Genomic DNA, 14,509 nt, shown 5'->3' with positions numbered 1-14,509 from the left:
ATCTAAACATATTTTTAAAATTCCTAGTGTTTCTACCTCAACCTCCACCCCAGGCAGGGCATTCTGGCACCCACCACTCTCTGTGTAAAAAACTTGCCCCTCATGTCTCCTTTGAAATTACCTTTTCCCACCTTCATTGCATGCCCTCTGATAATAGACATTTCAATCCTAGGAAATAGATCTCTTCTGTCTCCTCCATTTATACCTCTCATAATCTTATAAACCTCTCTCAGATCTTCTCTCAGCCTCTGCTGCGCGAAAGAAAACAACCCAAGTTTAGGCAACCTCTCGTAATAGCATTTACCCTCTAATCCAATCCACACCTTGCTAACCTCTTCTGCACCCTCTCTAAAGCCACAATACCCTTCCTGTAGTGCATGTAATATTTCAGTCATATTTCAGTAATATTGTAAATGTATTGTTCGATTAAGCATTCTTTATTTGTTTACATAATTCATTACTCCTTTTGAGAAGTACATGAATGGCATATGTCATTACCCATATCATATGTGAATGACTCACCAAAGAAAAACAAGTAGACAAGTTTTCCCGGCTCCTTTGTTTATCTTTCAATTAGATTCTCGAGTTACAAATCATAGTAATGGTGACCAGAAAGTTTTGAAATGAACCCAAGATGACTACCTATCTGTTGAAGTGCAGCACACTTTTTACTTTGGAAGGGGAGAAGGATGTTCAAGTAAAAAAAATGCACAGCACATGTTTCTTTGTAAGGGGAAAGAGACATTCAAGTTAAAAAAAAACAGAAAACAGAGTAAATGAACAAGCAAAGGGTATGGCCACAGATTCATAAACAGTGAGTACCAGATGATAAGAATTCTAAATTTTTAAAAAGAAGTGGCTGGCTACATCGGAAAATTGGGGGCGTTTGATTGCACAACATATAAATGGATGATGTCTACTGAGCGAATTGAGCAGTATTTTGAAATAAATGAAATAGCCAATGAAAAGCAAGTGCCAGTGATACTGTATGTAATAGATGGAAAAACACACTGTTTGCTTAGAAGTTTAACTGTTCAAACCAGCTGAAATGAGCTTTGCTGATATCCTGAATGTAATGCAGGAACATTTAGAACCATAAACATTGTTGAATACAGAAAGTTTTAGGTTCCATAACTGGAATCAAAAGGAAGATGAGTCCACTTCAGCTTATGTGGTTGAATTAAAGAAATTTTCTGACCATTGTCAGTTCAGTGATAGGCTTAATGATGCATTCAGTGATCATTTGGCTTGTGGAATCTTGCAAGAAAGCATTCCAAAAACGGTTCCTTACTGAAGCACACTCATATAAATGAGCAGTTGAAATCACTGTATCAAGAGAAACAGCAGCCAGAGATGCAACTGAGTTGCAAAGGCAGGAATGAAAGTAGGTGTGAACAAACCTATAATGCCCAGACAGAAGCCTGCCTCACTGAATAAATTCAGTTATCACTGTGGCTGTGGGAATCACATACACCAGACCAATGCTAGTTTACAGGTGAAACTTGCAGAAAAAGTAACAAAGTAGGACACATACAAAGAGCATGTTGGGAGACAAAAATAAATGAACTGCACAGGGAAAGGTTAAAAGTCAAGTTACAGATTCAAAAAGAGCACTGATCTGCATGTTGTTAAGAAATAACCTGAGTGACACAGGACTGAGTAGCCTTGAGATTTACACTGTGAAAACTAACAAGAGGCAAGTAATATGGCTTACACCAGAAGTGAATGGCAAATTATTTAAAATGGACACTGGCGTGACTGTTTCTGTCTTTCCACAAAATAAGTTTGAACTGCATTTCAAAGATACTGAACTGAAGCCCTGCCGATATCCAACTAAGAATTTGCACTGGAGAAAAGATAACTCCTGTGGGAATGACATTCATAACATCTGACTTGTACGTGGTTAGACAGGAGGGACAGCATTATGGGGTGATGATTGGGTGAGACAATGACAACTTGATTGGAGATCCATCCACCATTTGCATGCCACATCCCCTGCAATAGGATCACCTGAAAGCAAATTAAGAAAGGTGCTGGATGAAGGATGGTACTGGAAAGCCCAAACACATCAAGGGTAAAGTAGCGTTAAGTGAAAATGCCATACCCAAGATTTACAAAGCCCATCCAGTCCCTTATGCCATCTGTGATTAAATAGCCAGTGAACTAGATTGCATAGAGGCTGAAAGAATTCTTTCCAAGACTGAGTGGAGATGTCAGTGGTCCCAGTAGCCAAGTAGAATGGATCTGTTAGGATCTGTAGCGATTTTAAGGGCACCATAAATCCTGTACTGAAAGCAAATCAGTACCCTCTTCCCAGGATAGAGGTTATCTTTACAAACCTTTCTGGAGTGAAACACTTCAGCAAAGTGGACTTAGCTGAGGCCCACCTACAGATGGAGATGGAAGAAGAGTCCACTATATTTTCAGCTTAGTAGCATCCGTGCCTGCACTCTGGCAGGTAGGTGTGGCAAGGCTGCCCAGGCACCCAATACTACCTCAATGACATCAGTGTTACTAGTGAGGAGGACAAGGAAAATCTCCAAGATCTCAGGACAGTGTTAAAAAGATTAGAAGATTATGAGCTTCAGCATGACACAATAAGTGTGAATCCTTTCAACCAAGCGTCACTTACTGTGGTCACACCATTGCTGCAGAAGTACTACATAAGTGTGTTGACAAAATTCAAGCAGTGGTGGATGCCCCTTGGCCAAAGGAAGTGTCACAGTTGTGGTCCTTTTTAGGACTTGACAATTACTGTAACAGGTTCCTGCCAAACCTGGCTACTGTGCTCCACCCCTAGAACGTATTGCTACAGATCAGGAAGAAATGGCAATGGACAAAGCAATGTCAGGTGGCTTTCCAAAAGGTAAAGGAAATGTTGATGACAGACACTGTACTCACACATTATGATCCACATCATCCTGTGAAGCTTGCCCGTGATGCCTCACTTTGTGGGATAGACACATATTGTCATATGTTATGAGTGATGGAAGTGAACACTCCATGGCCTTTACATCATGTTTCCTTATTGCTGCAGGGAAAAATTAAGCACAAAATTTACAGAGAGGCCTTGGGTCTGGTTAAGGGTGTAAAACATTTCAACCAGTACTTGTGTGTGAGAGGGAGTTTACCCTCAGTACTGATCAGCAACCAATACTGTCCACTTTGAACCCACAGAAGAGGGAGTTCCACTAACAGCAGCGACACGAATGAAGAGATGAGCTCTGATTCTTGCACGACACAATTATAAGATCGAATTCAAGAGGGCAACTAATCATAGAAATGCTGATGCATTGTCCCATTTGCCCTTGGAAAAGGAAGTACCTGAAAAATTTACAAAAGAGGACACTCCTCCTGACGTACTCACTCTATGCAAATCAAGAATCTCCCTATTACGGCAGAGGTGATCCAAAGAGAATCCAGAAATGACCCCACGTAATCCCAGAGTCAATTTCTATAACCACCATGGAGGAAGCCCGAGAACCTGAGGTTGTTTCTAGCCATGAGTCTCACCTGCACAGCAAAATGACTCCCGTGGTCAGGAAAGATTATCCCACAAGAGTAAGAAGTCCTCCATTTGATATTTCAGTAATACTTGAGTAATATTGTAAATATATTGTTTGATTAACCATTATTTGATTACTTAATTGATTACGGGTTATATGTAAGTAGTGTAGTGCGTGAATGGCATACATCATTACACCACCATGTCATATGTTAGTGCCTCACTAAAGAAAAACTAAGCAGACATGTTAACATAATGCTTCCTATAATGGGTGACCAGAACTCTCTGCAATACTCCAATGCGGCCTGACTGGAGTTTTGTAAAGCTGCAACATAACTTCCTGACTTTTGATCTCAGTGCCTTGACCAATAAAGACAAGCATGCCTTATGCCTTCTTAACATGTGTAGCCACTTTCAGGAAGTTATGAACTTGGAGTCCAGATCCCTCTGCTCATCAATACTGTTAAGGATCTTGCCTTTAACAGCGTGCTGTCTCTTTATATTTGACCTCCTAATATGCAAAACTTCACATATTGCTGGGTTAAACTCCATCTGCCATTTCTTCACCTATACCTGCAAATGATCTATATTCCATTTTATTTTTTTGCCAGTCTTCTACGCTATCCACAACACCATCATTTTTCTTATTATCTGCAAACTTACTAACCCACCCATCTACGTTTTCATCCAGGTCATTTATATACAAACCAAACAGCAGGGGCTCAGCACAGGCCTCTGCAGAACATCATTAATCAGAGACTTCCAACTAGAATAAGTCCCTTGGATCACTAGCCACTGTCTTCCATGGGCAAGCTAGTTCTGAGTCCAAATGACAAATTCACCGTAGATCCCAAACATCTTAGATTAGATTAGATTATGAGGACACTCAGTCCTCATTTATTGTCATTTAGAAATGCATGCATTGAGAAATGATACAATGTTCCTCCAGTATGATATCTCAGAAACACAGGACGGACCAAGACTAAAACTGACAAAAAACACATAATTATAACATATAGTTACAACAGTACAAGCAATACCGTAATTTGATAAAGAGCAGACTATGGGCACGGTGAAAAAAGGTCTCAAAGTCCCGATCGCCCATCTTCTCATGGAGACGGTAGAAGGGAGAAACTCTCCCTGCCATGAACCTCCAGCGCCGCAAACTTGCCGATGCAGCACTATTGGAAGCACCCGACCACAGCCGACTCTGAGTCCGTCTGAAAACTTCGAGCCTCTGACCAGCCCTCCGACACCGAGCACTGAGCACCATCTTGCCGAGCGCTTCAACCCTGCTCCAGCCGCCAAGCGACAAGCAAAGCCGAGGACTCAGGGCCTTTCCCTCCGGAGATTCTGGATCGCCCATCTTAATCTTCTGGATGAGCCTCCCATGAGGGATCTTGTCAAACACTTGACTAAGACCCATGTGTGTGTTATTAAAATCCATGTAGACAACATCCACGGCTCTACCTTCATCAATCACCCTTGTCACCTCACCAAAAAACTCATTCAAGTTAGTAAGACACAACTTGCCCCATACAAAGTCAGGCTTGCTCTCCCTAATTAGGCCATGGCATTCCAAATGTTCATGAAACCCATTTGTTCATAAGAGAGACATAAATTGTATACTTATGTTACAATAAAACATAACTCAAGCAAAGAGAAAGTTCATTTTAGTGCAAAGTGACCAAAGTGGTCATAATGCTGCTGGACAGGTTTTGCCAGTTGGTTCAGTAACTGACTGTTTGAAGAGAGATAGTTGTTCCAGAAACCGGTAGTGTGGTACTGCAGGTTCCTGTACCTCCTACCTGATGGTAGCTGCGGAGGGATGGCATGGGTTGGATGGTGGAGATCTTTGATAATGGATGCAGCCTTTTTGATGCAGCACCTCGTGTAGACATTACTAATGGTGGGGAGGGATGTGCCCTGATGTACTGAGCAGATTCCACTCATCGTTGCAGCTTTTTACATTCTTGTGCATTTGAGCTGCCATATCAGATCATGATGCAACCAATCAGGATGCTTTCAACAGTATACCCGTACAAATTTGTTAGAGTGTTCAATAACAAGTCAAACCTGCTAACAAAATAAATATACTGGCATATATTAAGATTGTATTGATACGCCTAGCCCAGGACAGCTCATCTGATATACTAACGCCCAATAATTTAAAGCGGCAGACTCCCCAGTGTAGACCGGTACATTTTCATCCACTTTCCCCTTCCCGAAACCAGCAATCAGCTCTTTAGTTTTGTTTACAATAAGCAAAAGATTGTTGTTACAGCACCACTCAACCAAGTACCCCAACCTGCTCCAGTAAACTGACTCATGGCCAGCCGTGATTCCTCCAACCGTGGTGTCATCAGCGACTTCAAAGGTGGCATTGGAACTGTGCTTAGCAGACACTTACAGTATGTGTGCACTAGAACACAAAACACTACAGCTCAGGATCTTTGGCCAGCAATGTTGTGCCAACCTTTTCAAAGATCAGCCTAACCCTACCTTCCTACATAGCTCTCAATTTTTCTAATATTAATGAGCCTATCTAGGAGTTTATTAAATGCCACTCATGTATCTGCCTTTAGGACTAAGGCTGGTGGGGCATTTCACTCATCCACTCTCTCTGTATAAAGAACTTACCTCAGCCATTCCCCTTTACTTTCCTCCAATCACTGTAAAATTATATCCCCTTGTATTAGTCAGAACTAAAACAATATCCCAAGTGTGGTCAAACCAGAGTTTTACAGAGCTTTAAAATTATGGGAAAAAGTTTTCTGGCTATCTGCTCTGTCCATGCCTCTTAACATCTTGTGTGCCTCTATCAAGTTATTTCTTAGCCTCTGTAACTCCAAAGGGAAAAGCCCTAGCTTGCTCAACCTATCTTCATGAGACATGACCTCTAGTCCAGACAGCATCCTGGTAAATCTCCTCTACACCACCTCCAAAGGTTCTTTATCCTTACTATAATGAGATGACCAGAACTGAAAACAATATTCCAAATGTGGTCCAACCAGAGCTTATAGAGTTGCAACCTTACCTCATGGCCCTTGAACTCAGTCCCTCAACTAGTGAAAGCCAACACACCATACACCTTCTTTAAAACCTTATCAACTTCCGGGGCAACTTTGAGGGATCTATGAATGTGGACCTCAAGATTTCTCTGTTCATCCACACTGTTAAGAATTCTGCCATAACCCCTGTATTCTGCCTTCAAATTTGTCCTTCCAAAATGAGTCATTTTATACTTTTCTAAGCCCAGGATCAGCACCCCATCACTATGTTCAGGTGCTCCCTTCCCTGGATGTACAGGTCTTACCTGTCTTACTTCCTCCAACACCAGTGTTGAGATCCAGGCGTAGAGAAGGTACTCCCTAAAGGAAGGCTTGCTCTGGAAATCAATCAGGAGAACATAGGAGAAGAGCCAGAGGAAGCCAAAATAAGCCATCACGTTCCAATAAAATACCACCACTGGAGCTGTGTAGAATGCTCTCAACTGCTGCCAACAGGACAAAGGCTTTGTGTCTTGCTCATTGCTGCAAACAAACCAGAATTTCAAAGTTCAAAGATCAATGCAAATGTATTATCAAAGTAGATTTATGTCACCATATACAACCCTGAGATTTGTTTTCTTGCAGGCATACTCAATAAATCCATTAATCATAATAGAATCAATGAAAGACTGCACCTAACAGGCCAGACAAAAAACTGTAAATACAAAAAAACTAAATAAGCAATAAACATCTAGTTCATGAGATGAAGAGTCTTTGAAAGTGAGTTCACAGGTTGTGGGAATAGTTCAGAAATGGGGCTTGTGAAATTGAGTGAAGTTATTACTCTTGGTTCATGAGCCTGATGGTTGAGGGGTAATAACTGTTCCTGAAGCTAGTGATGAGTGAAAGTATACAGATAAAATTTACATGGATGCTGCCAGTACTTGAGGACCTGACTTATAGGGAGAAGGGTGAATAGGTTAGGAGTTTATTTGCCTTCATCTCGACAGTAGAGGAAGCAGGATCTCCCAGTGGCCACACATTTTAATTCCACGTCCCATTTCCATTCCGATATGTCAATCCATGGCCTTCTCTACTGTCGAGATGAAGCCACACTCAGGTTGGAGGAACAACACCTTATATTCCATCTGGGTAGCCTCCAACCTGAAGGCATGAACATTGATTTCTTTAACTTCCGTTAATGACCCTCCTCCCCTTCTTATCCCATCCCTAGTTATTTTTTCTCTCTTTCCCTCTCACAATAACTCCTTGCCTGTTCTGCATCTCCCTCTGGTGCTCCTCTCCCCCTTTCTTTTGGTGGCATGCTACAGTAGTATTTAGCGCAATCACGTTACAGCATCACTGAACACAGACTGGGGTTCAACTCCTGCTGCTGCCTGTAAGGGGTATGAGTGTCCTTTCTGTGACTGGATGCATTTCCTCCAACTCCTCCAGTTTCCTTCCGCATTCCAAAGGCATACAGGTCAGGATGAGTGAGCTGCAGCTAAGCTATTTTGGCACCAGAAGCATTGTGAGCCCCAGCTCTATTCTGCTGTGTTGGTCATTGATGCAAAACAAACGTTTCACTGTATGTTTTGATGTACACATTACAAATAAAACTAATCTTTTAATCTATTTTTAAGACTTTAATCTCCCCTTAATCCTAAGCCATCTTCTTTTTGATACCCATACCACAGGAAAAAGATTCTGAATATGTAACCATTTATAATTTTATAACCTTATATGGGGTCACCCTTTTCATTTGCTGCAGGGAAAACAAGCACAGTCTGTGCCGTAACCAAGGTGCTTCACCCTCCTGTAGGGCAGTGACCAGAACTATACTCAATAGTCAAGTGCAGCTTAACAAGTGTTTTGTAATGTTGCAACGTAACATCGCAACTTCTAAATTCTATGGTCCAAATGATGCAGTCAATCATGCCATATATCTTCTTCATAACTTTTTCTATCTGTGTTGCCACTTACAGGAAAATAAGGACTTGAATCCCAAGGTCCCTCCTTCATTATGTGTACCTTCCTTGCTATTCCCAATCTTTCTGTTCATCTAGAAGTCCTGGCATTCATTTCCTACCTTTCTTTTTCACAGGAATGTAGACAGACCCAGGAACGTCGAGTAGCACAGTACTCTCTGTGTCACTTTTGTACAGGACATACCTATCCCAGAAGAGATTCCAATGATCCAAGAACCTGAGTCCCTGCTCCCTGTACCAGCTTCTCAGCCATGCATTTATCTGTCCAATCATCCTGCTTCTACCCTCACTAGCACGTGGTACAGGTAGCAGTCCAGAAAATACTGCCCTGGAGGTCCTGCTTCTCAGCTTTCTGCCTAGCTCACTGAATTCTTTCCTCAGGACCTCTTTGCTTTTCCTTCCTATGTCATTGGTACCAATATGTACCAAGACACCAGGCTGCTCTCCCTCCCCCTTCAAAATGTCGTGGACGTGATCTGTGACGACCCTGACCGTGGCACGTGGAAGGCAACATACCATCCGGGTGTCCCGTTCACATCCACAGAATCTCCTATCTGTTCTTCTGATTGGAATTAAAATAGTTGGTCACTGGGGTATCCTCTTTTGGACAGAGCAAAGGTACTCGAGTGGGCAAAACGTTATTCTGAAGCCAAACGGCTTTGGTCTGAGACCTCCTATCAGGGAAAATGTTATCTGTCAAACCCCTTGAGAATCTGATATCCGAAGTAAACAAAAAGAAAACATTGAGTCAATCAGCAAATGTGCAGTGAATTACTGAGCAATGGCCAGGACTCACTGTATCAGGGCTTGCGGTATGCTGTGCGGAGGAGGTGTTTTAACAATCAGCCCAGCCTCGCTCAGTGGTGCCTTATTCCTCTGTTCCTCATGCCTGGAAAGAAAAAAAACAGATTGTCAGTCAGATTTTAGACAGAGGCTGGAGCCACCTCTGTCAGATTGATTATCCTCATCAGCCTTGCTCTCATTCCAGTCATAGAGTTACACTGCTCCATGCTGACAAAACTGTCTCCCTGAGCTGCATTTGACCCATCTCCCTCTAAAGCTTTCCTAACCACATGCCTGTCTAAATATCTCTTAAATTTGTAATTATAGGCCACCACTGCCACTTCCTCTGGCAGCTCATTCCACTCCCTGTGTGGAAATCTTGCCTCTTACTTCCCATTTAAATCTTTCCTTGCATACTTTAAACTACTGTACTCCAGTTTTAGATTCCCTTGCCCTGGGAAAAATATCGTGACCATTTATGACCGCGATAGTTTTATTAATTCCTCTTAGATGTCCCCACAGGCAGCTTTGCTCCAAAGAAAATAGTCCCAACCTATCCAGTCTCCCCTTATAACACCAATCAAACAGTTTCAGCAATATTATCATGATTCTTTTCTGCAAACTTTACAGTTTAATCATGCCTTTCCAACAGCTGGGTGACTGGAATATTCTGGCTGTATTCTCAGCAATGTATTGCACATTAGTACTATGATGTCGTGCTCTTGTACCTGATGCACTTGGTAAGCTCTAGGTTCATAAATATGCCTTCAGATGCACCATTCCAGAGTGTGTCTGTGCAGGAGAAGAGAGTGTAGTTGCCTGAGATATTGTATACTTGTAGTTAGGTAGGTAGGTAGATAGGTGTGTGTGTGTGTGTGTGTGTGTGTGTGTGTGTGTGTGGCAGTTAACATTAATTGGAAATGGCTCAAATCCCCATTAACACACCATGGCATTGGGACAACTCCCTCTTAGCATACCCTGCAAACAGCTCAACATCTTACTGGCATTATTGGGAAAGTGTTGACACCCCATTAACATTCCTTGAGAATGGATTGACACCCCAATATATTCCATCTAAATTGGTCAACTCCCCATTAGCACCCCTTGGGAATGGTTCAATACACCATTAAGATTCCTGGAAATATGTCAACCCTCCAACAGTATTCCTTGGGAATGGGTCAACAGCCCATTAACATTCCTTGAGAATGGATTGGCAACTCAATAGCATTCCATCTAAATAGGTCAATGTCCCACTAGCACTCCCCGGGAACGTGTTAACACATCATTAGCATTCCTTTGGGCTAGGTTATCATCCCATTAGCACTCCTTGGGAATATGTCAACACTGCATTATCATTCCAAGGGAATGGGGCAACTCCAGCTCACATTAACCAGGAATAGTTTTTCTGCCCGAAACATCGACTCTTTATTGGTTTCTATAGATGCTGCCTGTCCTACTGAGTCCTCCAGTAATTTGTGTGCGTTACTCTGGATTTCCAGCATCTGCAGGATTTCTTGTATCTATCTAAAATAAAAAGCAATACATAGAGGTACCAGCTAGAGAAGGGGCAGTGTTGGATCTCTTGTTAGGGAATGAGATAGGGCAGGTGACGGAGGTATTTGTTGGGGAGAACTTCGGGCCCAGTGATCACGATACAATTAGTTTCAGTGTAATTATGGAGAAGGATAGGACTGGACCTAGGATTGAGATTTTTGATTGGAGAAAGGCTAACTTTGAGGAGATGTGAAAGGATTTAGAAGGAGTGGATTGGGAAAATTTGTTTTATGGGAAGGACGTAACAGAGAAATGGAGGTCATTTAAAGGTGAAATTTTGAGGGTTCAGAATCTTTATGTTCCTGTTAAGTTGAAAGGAAAGGTTAAGTGCTTGAGAGAGCCATGGTTTTCAAGAGATATTAGAAACCTGGTTCAGAAAAAGAGAGATCTTCAATAAATATACGCAGCTTGGAGTTAATGAGGTATTCGAGGAATATAAAGAATGTAAAAAGAATCTTAAGAAAGAAATTAGAAAAGGTAAAAGAAGATAGGAGGCTGCTTTGGCAAGTAAGGAGAAAATAAATCCAAAGGGTTTCTACAGTTATGTTAGTGGCAAAAGGATAGTGAGGGATAAAATTGGTACCTTGGAGAATCAGAGTGGACGGCTGTGTGCAGAGCCAAAAGAGATGGGGGAGATTTTGAACAATTTCTATTCGGTATTCACTAAGGAGAAGGATATTGAATTGTGTAAGGTAAAGGAAACAAGTAGGGTAGTTATGGAAAGTATGACAATTAAAGAAGAGGAAGTACTGACACTTTTAAGGAATATAAAAGTGGATAAGTCTCTGGGTCCGGACAAGATATTCCCTAGGACTTTGAGGGAAGTTAGTGAAGAAATAACAGGGGCTCTGACAGAAATATTTCAAATGTCATTAGAAACGGGAATGGTGCCGGAGGATTGGCATATTGCTCATGTGGTTCCATTGTTTAAAAAGGGTTCTAAGAGTAAACCTGGCAATTATCGGCCTGTGACTTTGACGTTAGTGGTGGGAAAATTGATGGAAAGTATTCTTAGAGATGGCATATATAATTTTCTGGATAAACAGGGTCTGATTAGGAACAGTCAACATGGATTTGTGCGTTTGACAAATCTTATTGAATTTTTTGATGAGGTTACTAAGAAAGTTGACGAGGGTAAAATGGTGGATGTTGTCTATATGGACTTCAGTAAGGCCTTTGACAAGGTTCCACACGGAAGGTTAGTTAGGAAGGTTCGATCGTTAGGCATTAATATGGAAGTAGTAAAATGGATTCAGCAGTGGCTAGATGGGAGACGCCAGAGAGTAGTGGTGGATAACTGTGTGTCAGATTGGACGACAGTGTGTAGAGGTGTGCCTCAGGGATCTGTACTGGGTCCAATGTTGTTTGTAATATATATTAATGATCTGGATGATGGAGTGGTAAATTGGATTAGTAAGTATGCAGATAATACTAAGATAGGTGGTCTTGTGGATGATGAGGTAGGTTTTCAAAACTTGCAGAGAGATTTAGGACAGTTAGAAGAGTGGGCTGAAAGATGGTAGATGGAGTTTAATGCTGAAAAATGTGAGCTGCTACATTTTGGTAGAACTAATCAAAATAGGACATACATGGTAAATGGTAGGGCATTAAAGAATGCTTTAGAACAGAGGGATCTAGGAATAATGGTGCATAGTTCCCTGAAGATGGAATCTCATGTGGATAGGTTGGTGAAGAAAGCTTTTGGTTTGCTGGCCTTTATTAATCAGAGCATTGAGTATAGGAGTTGGGATGTAATGTTGAATTTGTATAAGGCGTTGGTAAGACCAAATGTAAAGTTCTGGTCACCGAATTATTGGAAGGATGTCAATAAAACAGAGGAAGTTTACTAAAATGTTGCCTGGGTTTCATCTCCTAAGTTACAGAGAAAGGTTGAACAAATTAGGTCTTAATTCTTTGGAGCGTAGAAGATTGAGGGGAGGCGATAGAGGTGTTTAAAATTATGAGGGGGATTGATAGAGTTGACATGGTTAGACTTTTTCCATTGAGAGTGGCGAAGATTCAAACAAGAGGGCATGGGTTGAGAATTAGAGGACAAAAGTTTAGGGGTAACATGAGGGGGAACTTCTTTACTCAGAGAGTGGTAGCTGTGTGGAATGAGCTTCCAGCAGAAGTGATTGAAGCAGGTTCTATGTTGTCGTTTAAAATTAAATTGGATAGATATATGGACAGGAAAGGAATGGAGGGTTATGGGCTGAGTGCAGGTCGGTGGGAACAGGTTAGGGTAAGAGTTCGGCACGGACTAGAAGGGCCGAGATGGCCTGTTTCCGTGCTGCAATTGTTATACGGTTATATGGTTATATCCATTGACTATTATTCCTAGAGCATTGGGTATATTTAAAGCAAAATTTGACAGGTTCTTGATTAGTCAGGGTGTCAAAGGTTATGGGGAGTTGGAAGGAAAATGGGGTTGAGAGAGGTAATAAATCAGCCATGATAGAATGATGGATTGGACTTCATGGGCTGCATAGCCTAATTGTGCTCCTCTATCTTATGGTCTAAATTAAGCTGTCAGGTTTCTCTCAGTTAAAGGATAGGCATCCTGCTACTAATCACTGTGTCTTTATTTCAGCTTATGCTAGTCACACTATGAACTATGGTGGGGAGAGAGTCACTCCATCACTCTGCTAGCCAAGCTCCGTCTGGCATCTCATTAGGTAGCCACGCCCTCCCACAAATGCTATTCCCAGTCCCTGCACCTTCATTTCCAGTCTTGGGGCAAGTAGTGATGAGCACCCTATCCATCACCAGCTCTGCTCAGAGCTCCAGGCCAGACATGATGATGGAGAGCGACCGAGTCTGGCAGAGGCAGATTTATAAGAGTGATCAGACTCTTACCTGAAAGTGATGAGCTTCGAGTAGATGACGGGCCAGAGTATCAAGCAGAGAAGCACCTGCCAAATATGTGTGTCTACAGAGAGATCCCCCCACCAGATTTTGGTCAGCAAGTCCTGCAGAGAGAGAGAAAAACAATCAGGTGTTGTTAAAGTGGAAAAAGTGTAGCTACCAACAAGGGTTAGCACCACACCACAGGGACTACCGGCAGTATTTATCAAAAACAATGATAGGGATAATTATTAATTAATAATAATGATTAATCAATAATTAATCGATGGGAGGGCAGAATGAAAGAGGAGGTCGAGAAAGAAATGGAGAGCAGCAGCTTCAGGCCAGTGGAACGCGTCAAGTCACGTTACAAAGATACTGCTTTTCTCCCAGTTCACACAAGAACAGCAGAGCTCTGGATAGCTTCAGAGTAACAAGTTGAGGGTAGACCACAGTCGCTGCACTTCCACTGTGATCCGCTTCATAAACTCAGCACCCACTCAGTGAAACAGATGTAAGTCAGACCTGAACCCCTCCGTGTGCCATGAACTTCTTGCTGTCAGCTTCCAATGCCAGGCGCAAGCATGTGGTGTTTCCCCAGGTCGAAGAAACCCGAACCAGCAGCTTTTGTGCACGCTTGGCATGTTTCCTGTAGCAGTTGCTGAAAAGCCCTTTTGTCAAAGAGAGGAGAATAATTACACAATAATCAGAGAACAATATTCTGAGAACATCATAGTCATTCCTGATGGTGAGATTGATGGCAGTATAGTCCAGTCAGATCAGATTGTATACTTCCCACAAGGCAGGTGTGAGTTCTCAACTCAGCACTTTTTGAAATGACTTAT

At 42.0% G+C, this 14,509-nt stretch overlaps 1 protein-coding gene across 5 annotated transcripts in view; it reads right to left on the bottom strand.

Moving 5' to 3' along the window:
* Positions 1-14,509, bottom strand: part of trpm2 (transient receptor potential cation channel, subfamily M, member 2) — a 200,903-nt gene that overhangs the window by 80,453 nt on the left and 105,941 nt on the right. For all 5 annotated transcript variants that reach the window (XR_010018390.1, XM_063051496.1, XM_063051495.1 and 2 more), the window contains 4 exons: positions 14,190-14,335; positions 13,677-13,789; positions 9,280-9,372; positions 6,822-7,038 (listed from right to left, as the gene is read on the bottom strand). Coding sequence is in view for 4 of the 5 variants with exons in the window: in XM_063051496.1 (XP_062907566.1) it covers positions 6,822-7,038; positions 9,280-9,372; positions 13,677-13,789; positions 14,190-14,335 (569 nt within the window). In the remaining variant the exon portion in view is untranslated. The remainder of the gene's footprint in view (positions 1-6,821; positions 7,039-9,279; positions 9,373-13,676; positions 13,790-14,189; positions 14,336-14,509) is intronic.

Source organism: Mobula hypostoma, chromosome 6 (genome assembly GCF_963921235.1).
Source record: "Mobula hypostoma chromosome 6, sMobHyp1.1, whole genome shotgun sequence".
NCBI lineage: Eukaryota > Metazoa > Chordata > Chondrichthyes > Myliobatiformes > Myliobatidae > Mobula > Mobula hypostoma.
Note: the sequence above shows the minus strand (reverse complement) of the source record. Positions and strands in the feature narration are given on the sequence as shown.